At 52.8% G+C, this 24,624-nt stretch overlaps 1 protein-coding gene across 4 annotated transcripts in view; it reads right to left on the reverse strand.

The window, feature by feature from the left end:
• Window positions 1–24,624, reverse strand: part of MOB2 (MOB kinase activator 2) — a 77,518-nt gene that overhangs the window by 6,695 nt on the left and 46,199 nt on the right. The window contains exons 1-3 of one of the 4 annotated variants that reach the window (XM_012456130.3): window positions 21,830–21,922; window positions 6,465–6,625; window positions 6,078–6,171 (exon numbers count right to left, since the gene is read on the reverse strand). In XM_012456130.3, coding sequence (XP_012311553.1) covers window positions 6,078–6,171; window positions 6,465–6,625; window positions 21,830–21,861 — 287 coding nt within the window. In that variant the 5' untranslated portion in view covers window positions 21,862–21,922. Of the gene's footprint in view, window positions 1–6,077; window positions 6,172–6,464; window positions 6,626–11,832; window positions 11,927–12,786; window positions 13,125–21,829; window positions 21,923–24,624 lie in introns of those variants that run through there. The other 3 variants (XM_012456126.2, XM_012456127.2, XM_064370299.1) reach the window with 3 other exon arrangements.

Here is a 24,624-nt window from a genome sequence, read left to right on the forward strand (position 1 = left end):
GAAGCACTTTATGTCTTCTCTTTGGCGGATCTGAATCACCAGCATCATACTCTTGCACTGTGGGCCGCCTACGTCAATTAAGGGCAGTCTGACCACAAGCACCTGGCACTGCAGCAGTGGACGGCTCAGGGGGGCTGAGGCCCAGCTGGGCCGAGGGAGGAGGACACGCGCCTGGAGCAGGACAGCCGAGACTGCACCACGCCACTCAAAACAGTGTGCAGCTCAAAACTTACTGTTTATCTCTGGAATTTTTCCATTTAACATTTTCAGACCATAGTTGAGCATGGGTAACTGAAACCGTAGAGAAGGGGGACCTACTGTTTTCTTTCTTTTCCAATTTGGGTTTCTTTTATTCCTTTTTCTTACCTTACGGCACTGCCTATCTTGGGCTAGTTTTGGTATTTTATGCTTTCCAAAGAGTTGGTCCATTTAATCCAAGCTGTAAAACTGATGTGCACAGAGGGTTATTTTTTGTAATACTTCCTTATTATCCTTTTAACATCCAAGGGGTTTACAGCAATACTCCACTTTACATCCACGGGGTTTAGAGTGACATTTCTCTTTATATTCACGGAGTTTAGAGTGACACTCCACTTTACATCCACAGGGTTTAGAGTGACATTCTCTTTACATCCATGGGGTTTAGAGTGACACTCCACTTTACATCCACGGGGTTTAGAGTGACACTCCACTTTACATCCACGGGGTTTAGAGTGACACTCCACTTTACATCCACGGGGTTTAGAGTGACACTCCTCTTTACATCCACGGGGTTTAGAGTGACACTCCTCTTTACATCCACGGGGTTGAGAGTGACACTCGTCTTTACATCCACGGGGTTGAGAGTGACACTCGTCTTTACATCCACGGGGTTGAGAGTGACACTCGTCTTTACATCCACGGGGTTTAGAGTGACACTCCTCTTTACATCCACGGGGTTTAGAGTGACACTCCACTTTACATCCACGGGGTTTAGAGTGACACTCCACTTTACATCCACGGGGTTTAGAGTGACACTCCACTTTACATCCACGGGGTTGAGAGTGACACTCCACTTTACATCCACGGGGTTGAGAGTGACACTCCTCTTTACATCCACGGGGTTGAGAGTGACACTCGTCTTTACATCCACGGGGTTGAGAGTGACACTCCACTTTACATCCACGGGGTTTAGAGTGACACTCCTCTTTACATCCACGGGGTTTAGAGTGACACTCCACTTTACATCCACGGGGTTTAGAGTGACACTCCAATTTACATCCACGGGGTTGAGAGTGACACTCCACTTTACATCCACGGGGTTGAGAGTGACACTCCTCTTTACATCCACGGGGTTTAGAGTGACACTCCACTTTACATCCACGGGGTTTAGAGTGACACTCCACTTTACATCCACGGGGTTGAGAGTGACACTCCTCTTTACATCCACGGGGTTGAGAGTGACACTCCACTTTACATCCACGGGGTTGAGAGTGACACTCCACTTTACATCCACGGGGTTGAGAGTGACACTCGTCTTTACATCCACGGGGTTGAGAGTGACACTCGTCTTTACATCCACGGGGTTGAGAGTGACACTCGTCTTTACATCCACGGGGTTGAGAGTGACACTCGTCTTTACATCCACGGGGTTGAGAGTGACACTCGTCTTTACATCCACGGGGTTGAGAGTGACACTCGTCTTTACATCCACGGGGTTGAGAGTGACACTCCTCTTTACATCCACGGGGTTGAGAGTGACACTCCACTTTACATCCACGGGGTTGAGAGTGACACTCCTCTTTACATCCACGGGGTTTAGAGTGACACTCCACTTTACATCCACGGGGTTTAGAGTGACACTCGTCTTTACATCCACGGGGTTGAGAGTGACACTCCACTTTACATCCACGGGGTTGAGAGTGACACTCCACTTTACATCCACGGGGTTTAGAGTGACACTCCACTTTACATCCACGGGGTTGAGAGTGACACTCCTCTTTACATCCACGGGGTTGAGAGTGACACTCCACTTTACATCCACGGGGTTGAGAGTGACACTCGTCTTTACATCCACGGGGTTGAGAGTGACACTCGTCTTTACATCCACGGGGTTGAGAGTGACACTCGTCTTTACATCCACGGGGTTGAGAGTGACACTCGTCTTTACATCCACGGGGTTGAGAGTGACACTCCTCTTTACATCCACGGGGTTGAGAGTGACACTTCTCTTTACATCCACAGGGTTGAGAGTAACACTCACTCCTCTTTATTGGTAACTGCATTTTCTCTCTTATCTTTGTATCTACTAAAGGTTTACCAATTTTATTATCTTTTCAAGTAATCACATTTTGATTTCATTGATTTCCCCTATTGTCTTAAAAATAAATTTGGGTGCTTTTGTTCTTATTTACTTTCTTCTGCTTCGGGTTTATTTTGCTTTCTCTCAAGCTTTTTAAAGTTGGAAAGTTAGATTGAAAGTCATCTTCTTTCTGTAAAACAGCATTTAATCCTGTAAATCCCCTCTAGGCACTGCTTTCGTTATGTCTCAAATTCTGACATGCTGTATTTTAATGTGTGTACGGTTTTTGAAAGTTTTAAATTTTTCTTGAGATGTCCTCTCTGACCAATGGATTATTTAGAAGTGTGTTGATGTGCAAGTGTTTGGAGACTTCCCTGTTTTCTGTTGCTGATTTCCAGTTTAACTCCACCATGGTCAGGAAACTTACTCATATGGTCCTGGTTTTTAAAAATGTGTTAAAGGCTCTTCTGTGGCAGGTGTGATCCACTGTGGTGGCTTGTCTTTGTGAGCTAAAAAGATGGAGTTGTGCTGCTGAGGCTGCACTGTCGATCCAGCTGACTGGTGGTGTCATCAGGCTCCCTGCCCTCACTGTCTTGTCTCGGAGGCTCTGTCAACAGAGGAGTGCTGGAATCTGCAGCAATGCTGTGATTCTGCCTGTTTCTCCTGCAGCGCCTTCAGTGTGTTGTGTGTCCAAAGCCTTGCTGTTTGTGCATACACGTTTATGGCATGATCTCTCTTCCTCAAGAGCTGCCCCTTTTCTAAAGCTAGAACCTTTTCACTCCTGCTCATTTCTTCCCTCCAGGTCTCACTTGGCCTGAAATAGCCACTCCCACCCCCTTCTGAGGTGGGTTTTCTCAGCCCCTCTTCTTCTGTCCTCCTACTTCTAACCTGCCTACACCACAGAATCTATGGTGATGCTACATACGGGACACTGGTACCCAATTCCTGTGTTGAAAGCTGAACCCCAGATTTGAGGGTATTTGGAAATGGGGCCTGTGGGAGGTGATGAGGTTGCAAGGCAGAACACTCATGAACAGAATGAGTGCTCTTCTAAGGCCCGACGGAGTTCCCTCACCCACCTTCCTTCCAGCAGGAAGGTGCTGTCTGTGGACCAGGAGGGGCCATCACCAGACACTGAATCGGGCTAATCAGACTCAGTGATGTCATCAGTGCCCCCTTACTGGTCCACAGACAGCAGATCTGATCTTGACCTTGGACTTTCAGCCTCCAGAACTGCAAGAAATAAAATTCTGTTGTTCACAAGCCACCAAGTCTATCACGTTTCGTGACAGCATCCCAAATGAAATACAACAAATGAGGTTCTGGCAGACACCAGAGAGCTGGCTTAGTTTAAAAATCTATCCTCATACGCTGTCCTGACTGGTGCATTTACACCAGTCCCGTCTGCTGATCAGTCAGCATTTAGGTTTTCCACTATTTGCTGTTTGCTGCCTCTGTTGCTTGTTCCTTTGGGCTTTCTTTTGGGCCATTTGAATGTTTCTGTATTTCATTTGAAATATGTATGACAACTCTGTCTCTACACACAAGCTCTGCAAGGCTGCTCAAAGGGTTGTAGCAGGCACCTTAACCCTGTGCGCTCGATGTGGCACCCGCACACACGCTTACACTGGAGCGTGGCAGCTCTCCCACCTACAGCCCGACCACCGCCACAGGCCCTCCACCGCCACAGGACCCACCCCGCCATAGCTGTCCTGGGAACGGCGCTGCACGGGCACGGCCGGACACTGCCCTTGTCTTCTTGCACCATCACTCGCATCTCCAGACACTCAGGGGAAGGAGGATCTCCTTCTGTCGGGAGAGCCCTACAGGGCGTCTCTGGAGCAGGTCGGCTGGCTGTGAGGGCTCTTGGTTTGGAGCGACTTTGGACACTGGCCGGATGTGGAATTCCGGGGTGACCATTCTTTTCTCCCAGCACTGTAAGATGCGTGGGGCTTCCGTCTTCCTTCTGGCCTCCTGGGTTTCTAGCGAGCGCCAGAGTCATTCACTGTGGCATCCTTTGTCAGCACCAGGCCACCTGCTGATGAAGGACAGCTGCCAAGGGCTTTTTCTTTGCTCCCAGTTCTCAGCGTTTGGTTTGTGGACGTCTGCACATGGCTGTTTAGCCTTACATGGGGTCTGCTCAGCTTAAGTCTGCAGGTTTGTATCTGTGGGAAGCTCTCAGCCATTATTGCTACAGTGTGTTTCTGGTCCCATCCCCTTTCTTCTGAGTCCGACATCAACCTTTTTGGGACTGTCCTACAGGCGCCAGCAGGGAGGACACATGCCTCAACCCCAGGGCCCTCATGCTACCAGGCAGACCTACTGGTCTTACAGGTGGCAAGTGGCCCTGAGGCCCTCTGGGAAGCTTCTGTGTTTCTTATTTGAGTGGATTTCTGTCCCTTGGCTTGAAAGGATTCCTGGGAAGACATTATATGCAGTTCATTCACAGCCATCTACTACCACCACGATGCTGGTTCCAGATGCCAAGGACCCTGAGTGGCCTAGGCCCTCCAAGGGGACGTAGGTCTGCCCAACTCCACGTCCTTTGCTCCTCCAAGGAACCCCTTTTCCAAACAAACCCAGTGCCACAGAGCACCAGGAGCAGAGCCACTGGAAGGGTGCTGGGCCCTGCCTGCCCAGGAGCAGGGCCGCTCGGCCAGTGCTTGGCCACAGGCAGCTCTGGAGCCACAGTGGACACAAGGCTCTTGTGTAGCTCTCGGGCACTGCTCTGCCACCTCAGGATCACCTCTGCGCCTGATCCACAGAGGCCACCTTCATCTCACATTGAGCTTGCGCCCCTCAGGGTGATAAGCACTGTCCCCATCATCTTCCCGGGCTGGGCCTGGCCATGACACCTCATCTTCCTGGGGAATTAAGAGAGTGAAGCCAGTTGTTGTCTGTACCTGCCCCTGTGTCAACCAGAACCAAACCCAGCTGTGACGTGTGGGGGCCATGAGGGCAGGGCCAGTAGGACTGATGCCAAGGGGACGCCTGCCACCTGCCTGTGAAGAAGCTCTCCGTGGCTTCTTGAGGACAGAACTCAGCTTTGTCTGGGGACCACGTCTCCCGGTGCCAGGGCCAGGAAAGCCATGTCTGTGGGCAGGATGACTTTCGGGATGCACTCACAAGCCCACCTTCTGTCCCTGACCTGCGTGCACTGACAACAGCGGGATATCAGGGGAAGCTTCCGCCCTCCCCAGCCACACACGTCCCAGGCTGAGCCCACCAGACTCAGCCTCCTCCTGCCTGCAGCCTCCAGCAACCCAGGCCTGGTGGCACTCCTTCCTATGCTACGCAAGTGGGGTGCCCAGGGCCACTAAGCGACACCCACTTACTGAGGAAATCAGGGCATAGTGCTTCCAGGAGAGAGCTACCAGCAACAGGCCTGTTGCACAGTCATGGAGATGGCACCTGAGCCCCCACGAAATGAGTGGTGGAGCAAGGAGCTGTGGCCTGCCCAGCCCAGCCCCCACTGTCCCTCTAGGGCCCACAGAGAGCTCTCACGGGAGTCGGCCGAGAGGAGCTCTCTGTAATCTTAGGGCATTCCCTTTGGAAACATCTCTGCCCCTAGAAACACACCCCATCAATCCCCACCAGCTCCTGCACCTCCCGGACCCCACCGGGGACCCAACTGGCTGGGCCATTGGCCCCTGAGGGACAGGAGGTGGATGCTGTGGTGGAAGGCCTGTGCTAAGACTTCTCAGGATCTCTAGGTGAGAACGGAGTCCGAGAGGACAGGAGCTTGGGGTGACAGGGGCTCCCAAGAGGAGTCAGGCTGTAGGCAGGCGGCACTCACGTGTTGCACACGGCCATCGTCTGACACGTCTCTCCTGTGCAGAACTCTGAGATGGTGCTATACTGCAGGTTGATGTGGTGGAAAAATGTTGTGGCTGGAAGAGAAGAGAAGGAGCCAGATATGAAAAACGCCAGGGCTGAGCCACCCCGTCCACCCCTGCTTCCAGCAACAGGTGCGGGAGCTCGGCTGGGTGAGCTCCACCAGTCCACAGGCCACGCTCTCCCCTCGAAGCAGGGGGCTGCTGAGCACCAGCTGTGGGGGTCCTCCTCGAGGATGGCCTTCCAGGAGGAGCGGAGAGGAGGGAAGGGGCACACCCCCAGGCCCACGCGCACTGTTGCTGGCGGAGCAGGGAGGAGGGAAGGGCCCCACCCCCAGGCCCACGCGCACTGTTGCTAGCCAGCCACTCGTTAAGGTCAATCTCGCGGGGCAGCACCACCAGCTCCTTGAACTGGAAGTCGGTGATCCTGGCCTTGGTGTGCTCGGGCTCCAGGTAGGCCTTCCTCTCCTCCGCAGCAGGCTTCTTGCCATTGGGCTTGGCTTTAGACTTCCTGCCAAGAGAGGAGACACGGTGTGGTCACTGTGTGCCCACCAGACCCAAGGTCTGCCCATGGGGTCACTTGTGGCAAGCGCAGGTGTAGAGAGAGCTGCCTGAGACCATCGGGGCAACCCTGCCTCCCTGCCAGGCTTGTGGGGACACCAGCGAAGAGACTGCTCCGCAGAGGGCCAGTGGAGCTGTCCGGCACAGCACCTCCTGGGGAGGAAGGGCTGGCGCTATCACTTGTCATCATAGGGCCCTGCATGGAGGGCATCCTTACCACCTCCTCTAACCAGGGAGGGGCCCAGGGATTAGGGCCCCCAGAGCCTAGCCTCCAGCTTTCCAGTGCTCTTGGAAGGAGAGGAGAAGCAAACCCTCTCACTCCTGGTTTCTTCTGAGTTGGCCGGCCTACCCCATCCCCAGTGGCCCCAGTGAAAACACACTGCAGGCCTTATGCAGGGCACAGAGCAGGCACCTGCCTTCCTGACTGGCTGTGAGCACCGAGCCCCTGGTATCAGGCGGGAGCCTGGCCTGAAGCTCCACCGTCCCTGCTCTCCACCAGGCCTGGGGAGGCCACAGGGTGATGGGGACCAAAGGTCTATGCGGCAACCTGACCTTGTCCTTATTTTCTTCCTTTGTTCTGTTTTGAAAAGTTGGTAATGGTTTATTTAAGAGAAAGAGAAAGGAAAAAATGCTCCCTGAATGCCAGGGAAATGTTTCCCTTTCAGCTTCTCACAGAAATCTTCGCCTTAAAAGGCGACAAGCACAGGCCTCTGGGGGCAGTGCTGGGAGTGGCCAAAGCCAGGCAGGGAGCAGGGTCAGGGCCCATGGGCTCCAGGGCTCCCATTCTGCTCTCTCTCCAGAGCACAGGGCATGGGGTCTGAGGAAGAGGAAGCGCAGATGTGGATGGGCCACATGCAGCCTGGGCGCTTGGGGTCCCCACAGTACAGGGGTGGGACAGACATGGACTTGAGCTTCCTTGCAGCCTGCAGCCCCTCTCCCGGACACAGCAAGGCACCCAGACTCCACACCAGCCTCTGCCAGGCCATGGCCGGCATGTCCACCACAGGGTAGGCTCTCCCCATGATGCCGGGCCTGACCCTGACCACCGGAGGGCAGGCCTGAGCCTCCCTGCCTTGTGCTCTCATGGCACACCACACTCCAGCTGGGCAGCTACAGGTTGGGCTCGGCCTTCCCATTTGGAGGGGTGGTTGCAGTGGGGACCCCGGCTGCCAGGCAGGCTGCAGAGCCATCTCCCTGCTCTGTGTCTTAGGAGCTGTGGCACCTGGCAAGCTCCAGGTGGCGGTTACCAGGAGGTCACGCAGGGTGCCAGCAGGAGCAGCTGTCAGCATGCTCACTCTCAGGGTCTGCCCCGGGTTCCGCTCAGGGAGGCTGCCCTACTGACAGTTCCTGCACTCTCGCCAGCCTTCCACGCCGGAGCTACATTCCCTCTCCGGTCCTCAGAGGGGGCTGGGCAGAGGCAGAGCCTGGAGACCTGGCTTCCCTCTGAGGCTCTTCTCCCAGGCTCTGGCTGTGGTCAGGAGGTGTCAAGCAGCTGCCACTCCAGCACTGGCGCCTCAGCCTCCCTGACTCCTCCCGCACCTGCTCACCTAGAACACAGAGGCAAGTGTGCACCAGGCCCTCCAGGCTGGGCCTCCCCAAGCTGCTCCCCCAGTTTCACCCTGTCCCCAGCACCCAGGGCTGGCCAAACTCGGTGCACTGTGGGACAAGCCTCCTGCTAGCCCACCTTCTTTGGACCTGGTCACTCATTCCCATGGGGCAGGAGGATGGGCAATGGCCCAAAGGTAGCAGGTCCAAAAGGACGTGCAGGACACAGCCTCTGCTCCAGGAAGGGCCATGTGGGCACCCACAGAGGGACTTTCACAGGAGGATACTGAACACCTGGCAGCAGCTGCATCTCCCTGACCTCAAGTGTCCTCCTTCCCAGAAGGGCAGGCTCTCGGCGAAGGCCCAGGCCCAGGCAGGAGGCAGTCACCCTGAGGCAGCTCACTGCTCAGTCCAAGCCAGCAGCAGCTGTTGAGGCCTCATAGCACACAACACCCCCGTAGCACCCTCCTCATCCTTAGTCATTCTCAGCTTTGCCCAGTGGAGAAAACAGAACTCTGTGGCACCCCCTGCCCAGACTCACAGGCTCTGAAACAGGCTCTGCACCACCCAGGCCCAGGGATCTCCCCAGACATGGCCTCAGTGGCCAGGCTACCCCTCACCCAGGGATGTGCCGAGGCCCTGTGCCCTGCTCCCAGCTCCCCCTGTGCTGCTAGCCAGGAGCCCCAGTGCACAGAAAGACATGGAGCAGGCCCCGGATGCAGGCAGGACAGAGATGGCGCCGAAGGGACTGGGGAGTGGATGCTGGACCTCAGACCACCCACAGGGCTGCCATACCTCTTGGAAGAAGCAGAGAGGCAGACAGTGTGTGCACACCCCCAGAACAAAGCCCTTCACACTGTTCCCAGTCCAACAGGTAGGCTCTGAGCCTGGGCCCCACCTGGCAGGCATCGTGCACTTGGGAGGGCCGGGCCAGCCAGAAGCACCTCCTTCCTGCCTCCCACATACCCGCCAGCCTCACCTCCCTCCTCCCTGCTCCAGAGGCCCCATCCTGTCCACCACAGGGGTCTGCACCCTGCTTGTGCGTACCAGCTGCTGCTCTGCCAACTTGCCCATTGTATGCCAGGCCTGGCAAACTTCTCCTGCTCCTTTAAGAGCCCGTCAAATGCCACCCTCCCCATTCTCGCCAGTTGACACTGTGCCACTCGGCCTCCTTGGCACCCAGCATGTAACCGATCCCTACTGGGAAGTGGGGCAACCCCTGCTGGACATGAATTTGGCGGGTCGGGGAAGGGGCACAGGGAGGCATCAGCACTGCTGGGCTCCATGGAGAAGACAGACCATGCAGTCACCACACAGGGGGCCTGCCTCACCCTGCCCACAGCGGGCGCACACTGCTTCACAGGCAGGGGGAGCTGGGGAGTGGGCTGGGAGCCCCGTACTCCTCATCCGTCCTGAGGGATGAGGCCAGCACAACCAAGTGACCCACGCCTGTGCCATGAGCCTTCGATTTCATTATCACACAGATGGAACCCTGGCCAGACCCCATGGCCCACAGGAATGGGGTGCTCCCAGGCTCACAGACGCCCCCACTTGCCCAGAACGCACTTGCTATGGAAGTCAAGAGAAGACAGTAGACTCTGAGGTAGGTGGGTGGCAGCAAGAGGTGGCCCTCATTAGGCACTTCCCACCACAGGTCAACTCCAAGGGGTAGGGCAGGTGTGAGGGGCCCAGAAACTCAAGTTCCCAAGCCCAGGCCTGGAAAATACAGTGACCAGGCGACGTGGGGTGGAAGAGAGAGAAGGGCCAGCAGGTACCGCCTCCCAGGAGGGCGTGTCCTGCAGTTGTCTACAGCGGGCCCTCACGTTCCTTGGCTGGGGTGAGTGTCAGTGCTGGTTGGTCCACCCAGAGCCTGAAAGTCAGGGCTCCCAGTGACCCCTTTCCCCAAGACCCAGCCAGGTAGAGCCTCCAGCAGCCACCCGGCACAGAGCCTGGGGCTCAGCACACCTTGCTCCCTGTGGTGCATGCCAGGGGGGCATCCTGTCACCCCAAAATGCAGGAGAGGGCATCACATCATGGGTGCTTGGTGCCACCCCCACCCTACATTTCTGACTGGCCTTCTGGGTGTTGGGTGGGGCCTGAAACCTGCAGTTCTAACCCAAGTTCTCCCTGGGTGCTAGCCCTGTGGCAGGGCCTCAGGCTGTGGAATGGGACTTCTCCTCTTCTGGGTTTAACTGTCTGCACCCCCAAACAAATCAGCAGCCCCAGACAAAGCGAGCTTTCACCAGCCTACTGTGCCCTCTGCAAAGTGAGAAGGCACACTGAGAAGGAAAAAGTCAAGATGGCACAGGTTAACACCCGGCAGACATCGCAGACCCAGACGTCCACACAGGCAGGTGCTGTTGCTGCCCTAGAACCTCAGCCCCACGTGGTCGCCATGCTCCGCCGCGCCTCGGCCCCTCACACGTTCAACTCCCAGCCAACGTGGTTTCCCGATCGCTTCCCTTGAAACCTTCCTAAGCCCCAGAGAGGGGACTCCGCCCATCTTCCTCAGGGCCTGGCTGGGCTCCAGTCCTGCCTCTGTGTCTCCTGTGGAGCTGCCTTCAGCATTTGCCCTCAGACACAGTGCACGTACTGGCACAGGCACACACACACACACAGTCCCTCACACACACACCAGTCCCCTCACACACTGTCCTTCACACACACACCAGTCCCTCACACACACACACACACCAGTCCCCTCACACACTGTCCTTCACACACAGACCAGTCCCTCACACATTCACCAGTACCCTCACACACACACCAGTCCCTCACACAGACCAGTCCCTCACACACTCACCAGTACCCTCACACACACAACCAGTCCCTCACACAGACCAGTCCCTCACACACACACACCAGTCCCTCACAGACCAGTCCCTCACACACTCACCAGTACCCTCACACACACCAGTCCCTCACACACACACACCAGTCCCTCACACAGACCAGTCCCTCACACATTCACCAGTACCCTCACACACACAACCAGTCCCTCACACAGACCAGTCCCTCACACACACACACCAGTCCCTCACAGACCAGTCCCTCACACACTCACCAGTACCCTCACACACACCAGTCCCTCACACACACACACCAGTCCCTCACACAGACCAGTCCCTCACACATTCACCAGTACCCTCCCACACACAACCAGTCCCTCACACAGACCAGTCCCTCACACACTCACCAGTACCCTCACACACACACACCAGTCCCTCACACACACACACCAGTCCCTCACACATCAGTCCCTCACACACACAGTCCTCTCACAGACACACCAGTCCCTCACCCAGACCAGTCCCTCACACACTCACCAGTCCCCTCACACACACCAGTCCCTCACACATTCCCTCACACATCAGTCCCTCACACACACAGTCCTCTCACAGACACACCAGTCCCTCACACAGACCAGTCCCTCACACACTCACCAGTACCCTCACATACACACACCAGTCCCTCACACAGACCAGTCCCTCACACTCACCAGTACCCTCACACACACACACACCAGTCCCTCACACACAAACACACCAGTCCCTCACACATGCAGTCCCATCACCCCATTGATGTCAGGCACCGTTCCTGATCTGAACTCACCAGTACTGCCAACTTGTCCACACGTTTCCAAAACCTGACAGTTCCACCTTCAGATAGGACATGTTTGGCGGGGTCATGGGCTGGCACCCTTGGGTCAATTTGTAGAGCCCTCCCCATTGAACACATTGGCGATCAGGAGGCAGGGAAGGATCCCACGAAGACAAAGATGGAGCCGGGTGCCCAGGGACAGGCAGAGGCACAGAGCTGCACGTGGGTGCCGCAGCCCCGGCCCCTGGGGGGCATGTCCAGCAGGGCATGCTTGCCTTACACCCCCCAAGCGACCCACCGGGGAGGACACATCTGCTGCTACAGCGGGCAGTACCTGCCCCACGCCCCGGGGCCTTCAAGCTCAAACACGGGTGCTCGCTCCCACACGCGCCCCTGCACACAGCCAGCAGCAGGTCAGAGAAAGTAAAGGTGAAGAAAGTGTCAGAAATGCATTTTCCGGCAACCTCCCTATGGCAGCCAGCACAAAACCAGGCGCCCAGGAGCCCTGTGCCACTTCTCTGGACCAGGCCACTCAAGGACAGCCTCTGGGTCACCTCCGCCTGGGTGGCCAAAGCCCATGCCCAGGCGGGCTGGGACACAGGCAGGCACACCCATGGGTGGCTGAGGCTCCACATCCTGCGGGCTGCAGGAGTGAGGGCTTCTGTGCTGGCAAGGTGGGGTCAGCCCCAAAAGTTGAGGAAATCGAGACCCGCTCCCCTCCCATAGAGCAGAGGAAGTGCAAGTGGCTAAGGAGAGCCCCACTCGGCAGCGCTCCAGAGCAAACCCGCCAGGCTGGCCCAGGGCTGCCCGGCACAGCTTACTGCACAGTTGCTGGCCACACCGGGAGGGTAGCCACGGACACGGTCCGCTGCCTCCCCAGCCTGACCTCCTTGGGGCAGGAACAGGACAGACAGACAGACGTCCTACATACCACACCCCTCCCCCGGCCAGGCCGGTAGGTGTTACCTGAGCACTTTGCTGACGGCCTGAAGCACCATTTTGCAGCAGAGTCCGGTTTTGGGGGACTGGCTGGGCAGGGCTTGGTCTTCGGGGAGACTGCAGTGGTCTCCCAGCATGATGTGGGCAGCAGGGAAGGGAAGCGGGTGGGGTACTGGCTGGCCAGCACTTGCAAGTGCCTGCTGCCCAGGCCCTCCAGCCTCTCGGCCCTCCACCCTCACTCCCTGGCCAATGGGACGCCTGGCAGAGACAAACAGCTGCTCCCTTTCCAGAGGCAAGGGCCGGCCAAGGCTGGTTAAATAAGGGAGCATCTGAATCGGCCTTTCAAAGTGGCAGGGCAGAAAAGGCGGTGGGGGTGGGGTCAGAAGGGAGGGGACAGGGCCATCCTCGGCCTGCAAGAATGACCCATCAGAGAGATCCTGGAGTCCATCTCAAGGTGCTCTGGTGCCAAGCCCCCAGGAAAGCCCTTCTGAGCACAGGAGCAGCTCTGCTGACAAGCTCCGGGTCAATGGCACCCTCACCCTTGTGTGGCCCAGCCCAGCCCAGTCAATGCTCAGACTGGGGACAGACGGACAGATAGATGGGTGGCCCTGCCCTGTAGTATGTACACAGCTGGAGGCACTCAAAGTAGCTCTCCTGCTGGATGGCCCTAGAGAGAGAAGGGGCCCACCAGCTTCTGGGTGCCTGGAGGGGGCTTGGCCGAGTCTGCCAGCCAGAGCCACAGGGCACCCAGCCCAAGAGAAACGTCCCAAGCAGCTCCCCATAGGGGTGCAGGGAGTGGCAAGCCCCAGCCTTCCTTCTGGTGGTCTGCACACAGGAGACCACCACATTCTAAAAATGCAAACACCTGAGAGGGCAGCGCTCTCTCCTCGACCTGAGTCAGTGTGGGCCCCACTGGCAGTGACAGCCCCTACCCCCGACACTACGGGCTCATCAGGAGCCTCTACCCGTGTAGGAGCCGTACTTCCTGTGCTTCCTGCCAATCAAGAGACCCCAGCATCTCCAGCCACTACCCCTCAGACCCTGTCCGAGCAGCTCTGTCCGTGTGAAGCCCTGCAGGAGTCAGGACACAGCCATGACACCAGGTGCTGTGGGGAGCACAGAGCCATCGGGAAAGCAGCCAAGGTGGGCTCACCCCATCAACTCCAGCCGCCACGGGGGCTGTGGTGTCTCGACTGCATGCACACGCACAGCCTGGGCACAGAGACAGCACGCCAACCCAGTGCAGACACACTCTCCAGGCGCCACAGCAGAGGGGGACGGCCCCAGGTGGCCCCCCACCCTAAGCAGCACAGCAGCAGCAGGCCTGACACGCCGCAGTATCCTTCTCCCCACTAGGCCGGTCCCTCAGACACAAGGGCAGTGTGGAACTCGTCTCTACAGAACCAACAGCCCAGTGAGGCTCAGGATGTCCATGTGCCCACGGGCCTTCCTCTGCCCTGGCAAGGCCATCCCCCAGCCCTGTGGTGCCACATGAACCCAGACACCATGCTCACAACTGCCAGTCTGCCCTCAGGGCTCCATCAACAACAGTGGGGACACAGGTGCCAGCAGGTCACCCAGGTGGCAAAGGAATCCACAGGAAGAGCAGGCTCCGGGTCTGGGGAGGCCGCTGTGAGCAGCAGGGCTGGGACCAAGAGGTACACGGTGCAGAGCTGCCTGCTCTCAGGAAGCCTGGCCCGGACAGAGGCGGTCACGCAGAGGCCCATGACAGGGAGAATGAGCCTGCTGGGGGTTGGAGGGCACAGCGAAGGGAAGCTGGGGGTGGTAGAGGCTTTGGGCACAAGAAGCCAGGCAACCAGGCAAGGCAGTGGTGAGGTTGGTATGGGGATGGGGGTACTGTCAGGACCAAGTGCCAGGTATGGTGGGGGGAGCACATCAAGTGAGCCCAGTGGGTCCGGTCAGCATGCGGCAGCTCTCTGGCTTGTGTGACTGTCCTGAGAGGGCTGGGCTGGTGCGCAGAGTAACATCCACATCCATCTGTGCTTGTTCACTCGGGGACATGTGCAGAGAGCAGGTATTCCTGCTGATGAAAACTCGGGGGGTGGGGCAGGAATGGGGAGGGGGAAGGGCAGCTGGCACCCAAGGACACTAAGCCACAGAGGCCACAGTGAGAAGAGGAGCAGACTCGGTGCAGGCTCTGCGGACTCCAGGGGGAACTGCCACAGAGGCCTGCAGGCTGGTGATGGACGCCGGTGTAGCCTGGCCCCACCACCCCAGAAAAGGAAGAGCAAAAGGACCCTCTCCAGGCACAGCCAAGCTCGGGAGTGGGCCAGGAAGAGAGAGCACAAGAGCGGGCAGAGGCACTAGGAAGAGGGGAGCGGGTGGAACGACGGCGGGACGGGCTGGGGCACGAGCTGTGTGTCTGTGTTGGAGGTTACTTCACCTTTAATAAGCTTGTAGTTCTAGAAAAGCTGCAGAGGTACAAAGAAGTCGCCAACACAGAATCCCCGTGGCCCCACACTCGCTCTTCCTGTGGCTAACCCGTGTGCTAGGATGCTCTGTTAACAATGAATGAATCCACGTTGACGCAGCAAGCTCCACACCTGACTCAGATGTCCGGCTCCATCTGGTGCTCTCCTCATGATCAGGCTGGGCTGTGCGTGTGGGAAGGAGGAGCACCAAGGGAAACGCCCTTCTCATTGCCCCATGCCCACGGCCCGTCCTGTCAGGGCAGCTCACCTGATCTCCTGGCTGAGGCTGTGGCTGTCAGGAGTCCCCATGCAAAGACGCTCTCGTATTCCCCATCCTACACTGCACTCCTGAAGGAAGTTGCTGCATGTAGCCCACACTAAAGGGGCGCGGGACCACCGCTTAACACCCTGACAGAGGAGCAGCTACGGGAACTACTGCAAGTTCTTCTGGGCCACTGATTTATATATTCGGCCATTTGTTTATACTGAGAGGAAGTCACGGAGATTGAGGCTGCACTCTGAGCTAGAACACAACCTACTTTGTTTTGTGAATCACACTGCCCGTCCTCGGCCCTGGGGAGCTCCTGCAGTTGGCTGCTGTGTCCCCTGATGCGCCCCCGTCAACAGACGCTTCATTTTGGGGCACATTCTGATTTCCTGGCACTGCAGGGTGCTCCAGGCTCCTCCTGCATTCCCTGCCCCGGCCCGGAAATCAGCTCCTTTTCCAAGGAGCCCAGGGTCCTTTTCATTGGAGAATATTATAAACTGGCCAGGCATGGTGGCTCATGCCTGTAATCCCAGTATTTTGGGAGGCTGAGCAGGGACCATCACTTGAGAACAGGAGTTTGAGACCAGCCTGGGCAACAAAGTGAGATCCCATCTCTACAAAAAATGTAAAAATTGGCCAGGTGTAGTGGCGTGTGTCTGTGTTCCCAGCTACATGGGAGGCTGAGGCAGGAGGATCACTTGAGCCCAGGAGGTTGAGGCTCCATAATTATGCCACTGCACTCCAGCTTGAGTGACATAGCGAGATCCTGCCTCAAAAAATTAATGAATGAATTAAAAACTGAGATCTGGCCAAGCACGGTGGTTCACATGTGGAATCTCAGAGCATTCTGAGAGGCCCAGGTGAGTCAACTGCTTGAGGCCAGGAGTTTGAGATCAGCCTGGGCAACACAGCAGGACCCCGTCTCTAAAACAATTTTAAAAAAATTATCTGGGTGTGGTGGCACGCGCCTGTTGTTCCAACTACTGAGAAGCTGAGGTGGGAGGCTCGCCTGAGCCCAGGAGGTCGAGGCTGCAGTGAAGTATGACTACACCACTGCACTCCACCATGGGTCTACACAAATGAAAAACAAAACCACTATGACCAGAACATTCAGTGGACTCGGTGCTAGTGGGTGTCACTCCTTCCAGGCTCTCTCAGCAGGAAGAACGTGGAGGGACATGTACGTACACACACGCACTCATACGCCTCAATCTCCATCTCCATGTGGACATTCCCATGTATACTAAGCTAACTGCGTCCCCCTGAGGTCTCCAGTCCATCCCTGCAGCCATCACTGCCTGGACCACACCGGCCCCTCCACTGCTCGTCTGGAGCCTCCTCTCCAACAAGGAGACTCTGGGAAACCAGGTGTTTTTAATCGCTTTGTGACACAACGGAAGAGGGAGCTCACACACTACAGAAACAGCAAAGCCACGCCACCAGCACCCTCACAAAGGCACAGGGGAAGTGGGGCTACTTCAAAGTTCATGGTTTTTTTTTTTTTTTTTTTTTTTTTTTTTGAGACGGAGTTTCGCTTGTTGCCCAGGCTGGAGTGCAATGGCGCGATTTCGGCTCACCGCAACCTCCGCCTCCTGGGTTCAGGCAATTCTCCTGCCTCAGCCTCCTGAGTAGCTGGGATTATAGGCACGCGCCACCATGCCCAGCTTATTTTTTTTTGTGTTAGTAGAGACGGGGTTTCACCATGTTGACCAGGATGGTCTCGATCTCTTGACCTCGTGATCCACCCGCCTCGGCCTCCCAAAGTGCTGGGATTACAGGCTTGAGCCACCGCGCCCGGCCAAAGTTCATGGTTGAGTCCAGTGAAAATCAAAACAAATAAAAAGGAGAGTAACACCTCCACTGACAATTAAAACACCCCAGAAAGACATATATATAACACGTACGAAGACTGCAACCCAGTCAGTCACGGAAACAATGTGATTTCAGAAAAGATTTGAAAAAAGAGGCAAAATAAGAATCAAGAATGAGAGGATAAACCACTTTTGAAATGAAGTCTAACTTAGAAACCACCACAATGTCAAAGTAGAAGATGAGAAGGAAGAATTTCGTAATAAAGGAAAGAAGAGATTTCTGCTCCCACTCGGGATAGTCACTGACACTGGACCTCACCTCCACTGTCAACACCACAAACTGGGTAGAATCTATGAAGCGCCTGGCTTCAGACCCGAGATACGCCATGCAGGACGGCGGCCCCTGCACACAGGCAATGCATGGGAGCCTCCGAGGCTGTAGGTGGGGACAGCGAAGCCATGCACGGCCTGCAGTCTAAAGAAGCAGAGATGGCAGGGATGGAAGTCTCGAGCTGCTGAGCTGTTGAAAACAGCAGGATGGGGAGCCGGTCAGGACAGAGCTGCAGAGAAAGGGGACTCCAAAAACATCCACAGGGATCCAAGGAAGCCTCTGGACAAACAGCTGAGGGTGTGCAGAGAGAACACCTGGAAGGCCTGGCAGAGAACAGCTCCGGGGCAGTGAGCTGAGGAGAGGTTCTGGAGGTCACATGGGGCAGGAGACAGATGTGTTCCCACACCCAGACTGGAGAGACCTTGAGCATTCGACAGAGATTCCACTATGGCCGTGGAATTGCAGGCACGTAGATGGAGCCTCAATCTCCATCTGCATGTCTACAATTGCCCAGAGTGAGGGTTTCTCTGGACCTGCCTTAATAAAGCTTAAAAACAAGCCTCAAATAGATCCTAGTTAACCAACAGCAAATTAACTGCCTGCCAGAACAAACCACACTACTCTTTAAGGGAGGAAAACAGAATTGAGACTTTCAACAACACTGCTACTACAATACCTGGCATACAAAAAAATTACTAGATAGGCGAAGCAGAAAAATTTAACTCATAACCAGGAAAAATAAGTCAACAGAAAAGCCCAGCGATAACAAAGACAATAAGAGCAACAAAGACTTTAAAAGAATGAAATAAATATATTCAAAGATTTATGTATTTATCTTTTTTTTTTTGAGACGGAGTCTCCTCTATTGCCCAGGCTGGAGCACACTGGCACAATCTCGGATCACTGCAACCTCTGTCTCCTGGGTTCAAGTGATTCTCCTGCCTCAGCCTCCAGAGCAGCTGGGATTACAGGTGCATGCCACCAAGCCCAGCTATATTTTTGTATTTTTGTAAGATGAGGTTTCACCGTGTTGGCTAGGCTGGTCTCAAACTCCTCACCTCAAGTAATTTGCCCGCCTTGGCCTCCCCAAGTGTTGAGATTACAGGCATGAGTCATCATGCCCAGCCAATATATTCAAATATTTAGAGGAAAGGATGGACATAATAAACAAAGCAATTAGGGCTCTGAAAAAAAATATGGAAACTCCACAAAAAAATAAACACAAATTCCTGGAACTGAAGAAAATCTGAAATGAAACTTTTATGAGATGGAATTAACATCAGATTAAACAGTGGTAAAGAGAAGATTACAATAAAAACATCATTTATTAAAATTTATAGAATGGAGCTAACAGGGCTTAGGGAGAAATTTATAACTATAAATGTTCATATTAGAAGAGAAAGCTTAAAATGAATGATTCATATTAAGAAGCTAGAAAGAGGAAGTGCATATTAAGTGCAAAGTGGAAGGAAATAACAGAAATCTATGAAATGAAAAATAGACAAATAATGAAGAATTAAATAAACACAAAGTTAGCCCAGAAAATTTCAAAAAAAAAAAATGATCAATTTCCCAAGCAGACTAAGCAGAAAAGAGTCAGAAAGCCAAGAGAGGAAGAGGGCATAAATTACCAGTATCAGAAATGAAAGGGACATTCCTACAGATCCTATGGATGCCAAGTGGATAACAAGACACTTTAAGGAACAACTGAATGGTAGGAGAAAATGTAGATGAAACAGACAAATTTTTCACGAACAAAAGCTATCAAAACTGACATACAAAGAAGCAGAAAATCTAAATTTATGACTAAAAACCTTTCTACAAGGAAATAGCGGGTGCAGATGGCTTACAGACGAATTCTACCGACATAAATAAGAAATAATACCAACCATACACATACTCTTTCAGAAAACAGAGGAGGATGACCAGCATACCACTGCTACCAAAGTGAGACAACAGCATTACTAGAAAAGGGAAATTATAGCCCAATACCCTTCATGAATGTGGATGCAAAACTCCATCATAAAATAGTAACAAACGAATTCAGCCATGTACTGAAAGGATAATACAGCACAGCCAAAAGAGATTCACCCAGGACCATAAGCTTAGCTAATGCTTGAAAATCAACATCATTCACCACATTAATGAAAGGAGAAAAAAATATGACCATCTCAATTAGATGGAGACAAAGCACATGGCAAAACATGCAGGCAAACTCTCAGAAGACCAGAACAGAAGGGGCCGTCCTCAGCTGAGAAAGGACATCTAAAAAAATTGAAAGCTATCAGCAAATGCTGCTGATGGAGTAAAGATGTTCCCCCTAAAATCAGGAACAAGGCAAGGGCTCTGAGCACTTCTCACTCTCACCACTCTTACTCAGTACTATCCTGGTGGCATGATGAGGCCACTGCAATGAGGCAAGGAAAAGGTGTACGAGGCATAAATGCTGGAAAGGAAAAGGTCGTCTTGTTTGGCAGGCAACATGGTGATGTCAACAGAAAAGTCTAAGGAAACTGGCACGTCTGCTACAGCTAACAAGTAAATTTAGTGGCATCATGGGGTACAAGGTCAATATTGAAAATTAATTTTATTCCTATATAATAGCAACAAATAAATGGAAAATACAATTTATAAAACTGCTAGTTACAACAGAATTTTTAAATTTAGGAATAATCTTAACACAAATATGTACAAAACCTCTCACTGAAAAGCGCAAAACAATGCTAAGAAAAATTAAAGACCTAAACACATGAAAAAATTTACCATGGCCATGGATTAGAAGACTTAATATTGTTAAGATGTAAATTTTCTTAATTCAATATAATCCTGTCAAAATCCCAGAATAATTTCCTATTTTTAAAAGAAATTAACAAAAGGATTCTTAAATGCACATGGAAATGCAAAAGGACTTTGAATGATCCAATAATTCCTGCAAAAGAAGAATCAAGTAGCAAGACTCACATGAATTTCAAGACTTACCTTAAAGCTACAGTGTTAAAAACACTGTAGTGTTAACATTGATAAAAACATAAATAAAGCAGAATAACATTCAGAACTAGACCTACACTTACATGGTCAACTGGACTTCAACAAAGGTGTGAAATCAATCCAATGGGGAAAGGAAAATGTTTTAAATAAATAGTGCTGAGAAAACGGAATATCTTTGAGGAAAAAGAAACCTTCAATCCCTACCTCACACCAAGACGAATCAGAGAACCAGACATAAAAGCAAAACTACAATGCTTCTACAATAAAACACGGGAGAGTATCTGTGCCAAGCTCAAAGTAGGCAAAAATTTCCTAGAATGTAAAAAGCACTAACCGAAAAGTGACAAAATATATTTCATCAAAATTTAAACATACACACACTTCTATTCAATATACTGTTAAGAAAAATGAATAGGCAAGTCACGGATGGCATGTATCTGACAAAAGACTTCTAGCTAAACAACAGAAAGCAGGTCTACAGTTCAACAACAAAAGAGACAACTCAATGTTTAAGAAGGGCAAAAGACTGGAAGACATTTTACAAAGGAAGAAAAATAATAGCCAATAAGCACAAGAGCAAGTGCCACGCCCTCTAGAATGGCTAAACTTGCACAGGCTGAGAACACGCAAGGCACAAAAAGGCAGGAACTAGCAGACTGATGCACTGCTGGTAGGGTGAGAAATGGCCCAGCTATTAAGGAAAAGGGCTGGCAGTTTCTTATGAAGTTAAATATGCATCTAGGATTCCATAATTCTGTGGCTAAGTACTGACCCAAGAGAAACAAAACATATATCCACATAAAGGCTCCTACAAGAATGTTCACAGCAGCAGTGTTCACAACAGCTAGAAACTGGAAACAACCCCAAGTCCACGAACAGAAGAACAGCTCAATAAACGACAGTACATTCACACAACAGAACACCACTCAGTAGCCCAAAGCATAAAACCACCACTAACATGCAAAGCACAGCTAAGCCCCACAGATGTGATGCCGGGGAAAAACACCAGAGACAGGAGTAGGGACCATCTAATTCCATGTATCTGATGTTCTAGAAAAGGCCAAATTAGTCTTTGATGAAAATAAATCAGAACAATGGTTGCCTGTTGGGAGGGAGGCAGCAGGCAAACAGTGAGGGCTGACTGAGAAGGCACGTGGTGGAATTTTCTGGGAAGATGGAAATATCTGGCATCTTGACAGGGGTGTGGGCTATAGGGGAAGTCATATTCATCAAAACTCACCTAGCTGAACGCTTGAGATCCATGCATTTCATTGTCAACTTCTTAAAAACTAAAAGTTTTTACAAAGGAAGAAAGAGAGAAAGCATTTAAGAGAAAGCAGCAGACAAAATTAAAGGAAACTACATACGGAAAAGGCACATGTCACACCAGACCAATCCACACCAAGGTATTCTAGTAAAATTACTAGACTTATGACAAACAGAAAGTCCTTTGATAAAAGGTAAATTTGGATACAAAGGAAATTATATTTCCTTAGACACCAATAACACTTTAAATCAAAAGGCTATTGTCATGGACTGAATCTCTGTCCCCCTCAAATTCACAGGTTGAAGCCCATACCCCCAGTGTTCTGATGCCATTTGGAGGTGGCGCCACTAGAGGTAATTCGGGTTAGATGAAGTCATGACAGGGGCCCTCGTGATGGGATTATTGGCCTTATAAGGAGAGGAAGGTTCTAGGCAGCCGTCAACAGTAGCTGCAAACAACACAAAAAGACACCCAGATATTACACAACTCCCTGGGGGAACACAGCCACCAGCGGAATCAACTGGCCTCCAAATAAAAAGAATGTGAATGTGACCAAGGCCTCAATCCATCTGCCAATTTACAGGAAGTACAAAAGAATGTGCTAAACAATACCACAGCATGCAATTAGCAAAATTCAGACCCTGAGACACATCACAGGAAGAACAGGCAGGCTCCATTAACAAAATAAGTGGACAGAATAAAATAAACAGGAAGGACTGACGGAATTCAGACACACAGAGCAGAGCTGGCAGCCCAGTCACCACTCCACACCTGTGCCTGTCACCTCTGGTCCGATGCCACACTCGAGTGTGTAAGGTGCTCTTCCTGTGGGGGTTGGCTGAGGGTGGCCCTGGAATATGTGCAATTTTTGCAACTTCTTATGAATTTATAATTATTTCAAAATATAAATTTAAGAGAGTTTCCAAATCTGTCATCCAAGTGCAATGCATGGACCTTATTTGAATCCACATTCAACACTAAAAACAAGTCATGAGATAGCAGAGAAACATAAAGGCTGGATACTAAATGTTATTTAAAAAATCACTACTTTTGGTATGATGATGAGACATTTTGTTTAAAGAAAAGAATCTTTCTCTTTTACAGACATACAGAGCAGTCACAGATGAAACATGTTCAGAATTTCCTTCAAAATCATCTGGGTGATGTGGGAAAATTACAATTAAGTTGGGTGAGAGCCCGAACACACGGCTTTGAACATGTGTGCCCACCAAAAGTCATTCACCCTTCTTTTAAAGTCAGTTCATGAATCCAACCCCTATCAAAGGAACGCACGGAATTTTTCCAGAGAGAAGCCGCCCCATGAACACCCCATCTAGTGTCTTCCCCAACAACATCTTTCCATTGGTTCTCCTGGCTTTTCAGGAGAGCAGAGCTACCCAAGCCTAGCGATTTATGCTCCAGGCCAGAGTTGCAGCTGTGATGGAGGCAACATGGAGCCACAACGGAAGAGCTCTAGGGTCAGGTGCGGCTCGAGGATGTGAGCTCTTCTCAGCGAGAGTGCATACACAGCACTTCTGGCTCACAAAACTCGTGCTTGTGTGCACACATGCATATGTGCGCTCTGCCCCTAGCACAGTTGCCATGCCGTGACCCTGGGTACACCACCACCATTCCCAGCGGCCCTGCTGGGCTCACCCATGTGTCTTTCTCTGTGGATGCCTTGGGTGTCTGAGGCTAGCCAGAAGGTGACTCCCGTGGAAACCCCCAGTGACCCTGTGTAGAAACCACACCTGTTACCCCTCTTCCTTGTCTGAGAAATGTAGGCCATGGGAAATGGCACAGCCAAAATCCAAACCAGGAGAGGTCCCGGGACCCTGCCTCAATGCCAGGCCTCAGTCTGTGCGGGGGACATGGGGCAGCTGGTACCTGCGAAGGCTGACTGAGTGCTTCCTCTGCAAGGAAAAGCAAACCGTGGCATGTCAGCGTGTGAGCCACTCCCCACCACTGCCCTCAGAGCCTCTAGAAAGAACTGCGGAGGAGGGCAGCGGGCACATGGGAATCCCGTCTACACTGACAGGAACCACGGCTGACCCAAACCTCTCTGCTCCTTCCCCCTCCGAGAGCATCTGCTGGGTGTGCAGGAGGGGTCTGTGGCACACAGGCCCTGCAGGTGGGAGTGGGATGACTGATCTCATCATCTTCCAGGTGAGATACACACGCTCCGGAGAGCTGACCATAAAGCCAGGAGATGAGAACTCCTCACACAGTTCTGATTTTAAAGGAAAGCCCGCATTACAGCAACTACTGATGATGGCTGTAGTGATTTCTTTAAAATCACAGGGTCTCACTGGGCAGGGAGGACGTGCCTAACTGCTAAGGCCCACGCTTGAGACGCGCATCTTGTGGTGGCAACGAGAAACTCTTTGCCTCCTGCCTTGCCTCTGTGGGGACGGCGCCTTCTCACCCACGCGCTTCCAGGCTTCTGTCTGTCCAAAGAAGCGGAGAGACACGTTCCCCGGAGTCTCGCCGGCCAGGCAGTGGAACGGCCCTGTCTTGGGGTGGCAAAGCCTGCTACTGGGGGCCCTGTGGTCAGTGTCCCCCACCCCACGCCCAGCTGCATTAGACTTGCTGCTGGAGAAATCAAAAGAGATGCTGAAGAGGGGAAAACCCGACACTGTTCAGGGGACTGGAAACCACCACCAGAGCTCTCAGTTTCACCAAGCGTGTGCAGACCATAGGCTTCCAAGTCCAGCGAGTGGGAAGAGTAATGAAGTGGATCGCGTGGCCATGGGGCAGCTGCTGCTGGT

Source organism: Aotus nancymaae, unplaced genomic scaffold (assembly GCF_030222135.1).
Source record: "Aotus nancymaae isolate 86718 unplaced genomic scaffold, 86718_ANA_hifiasm-v0.15.2.pri h1tg000106l, whole genome shotgun sequence".
NCBI lineage: Eukaryota > Metazoa > Chordata > Mammalia > Primates > Aotidae > Aotus > Aotus nancymaae.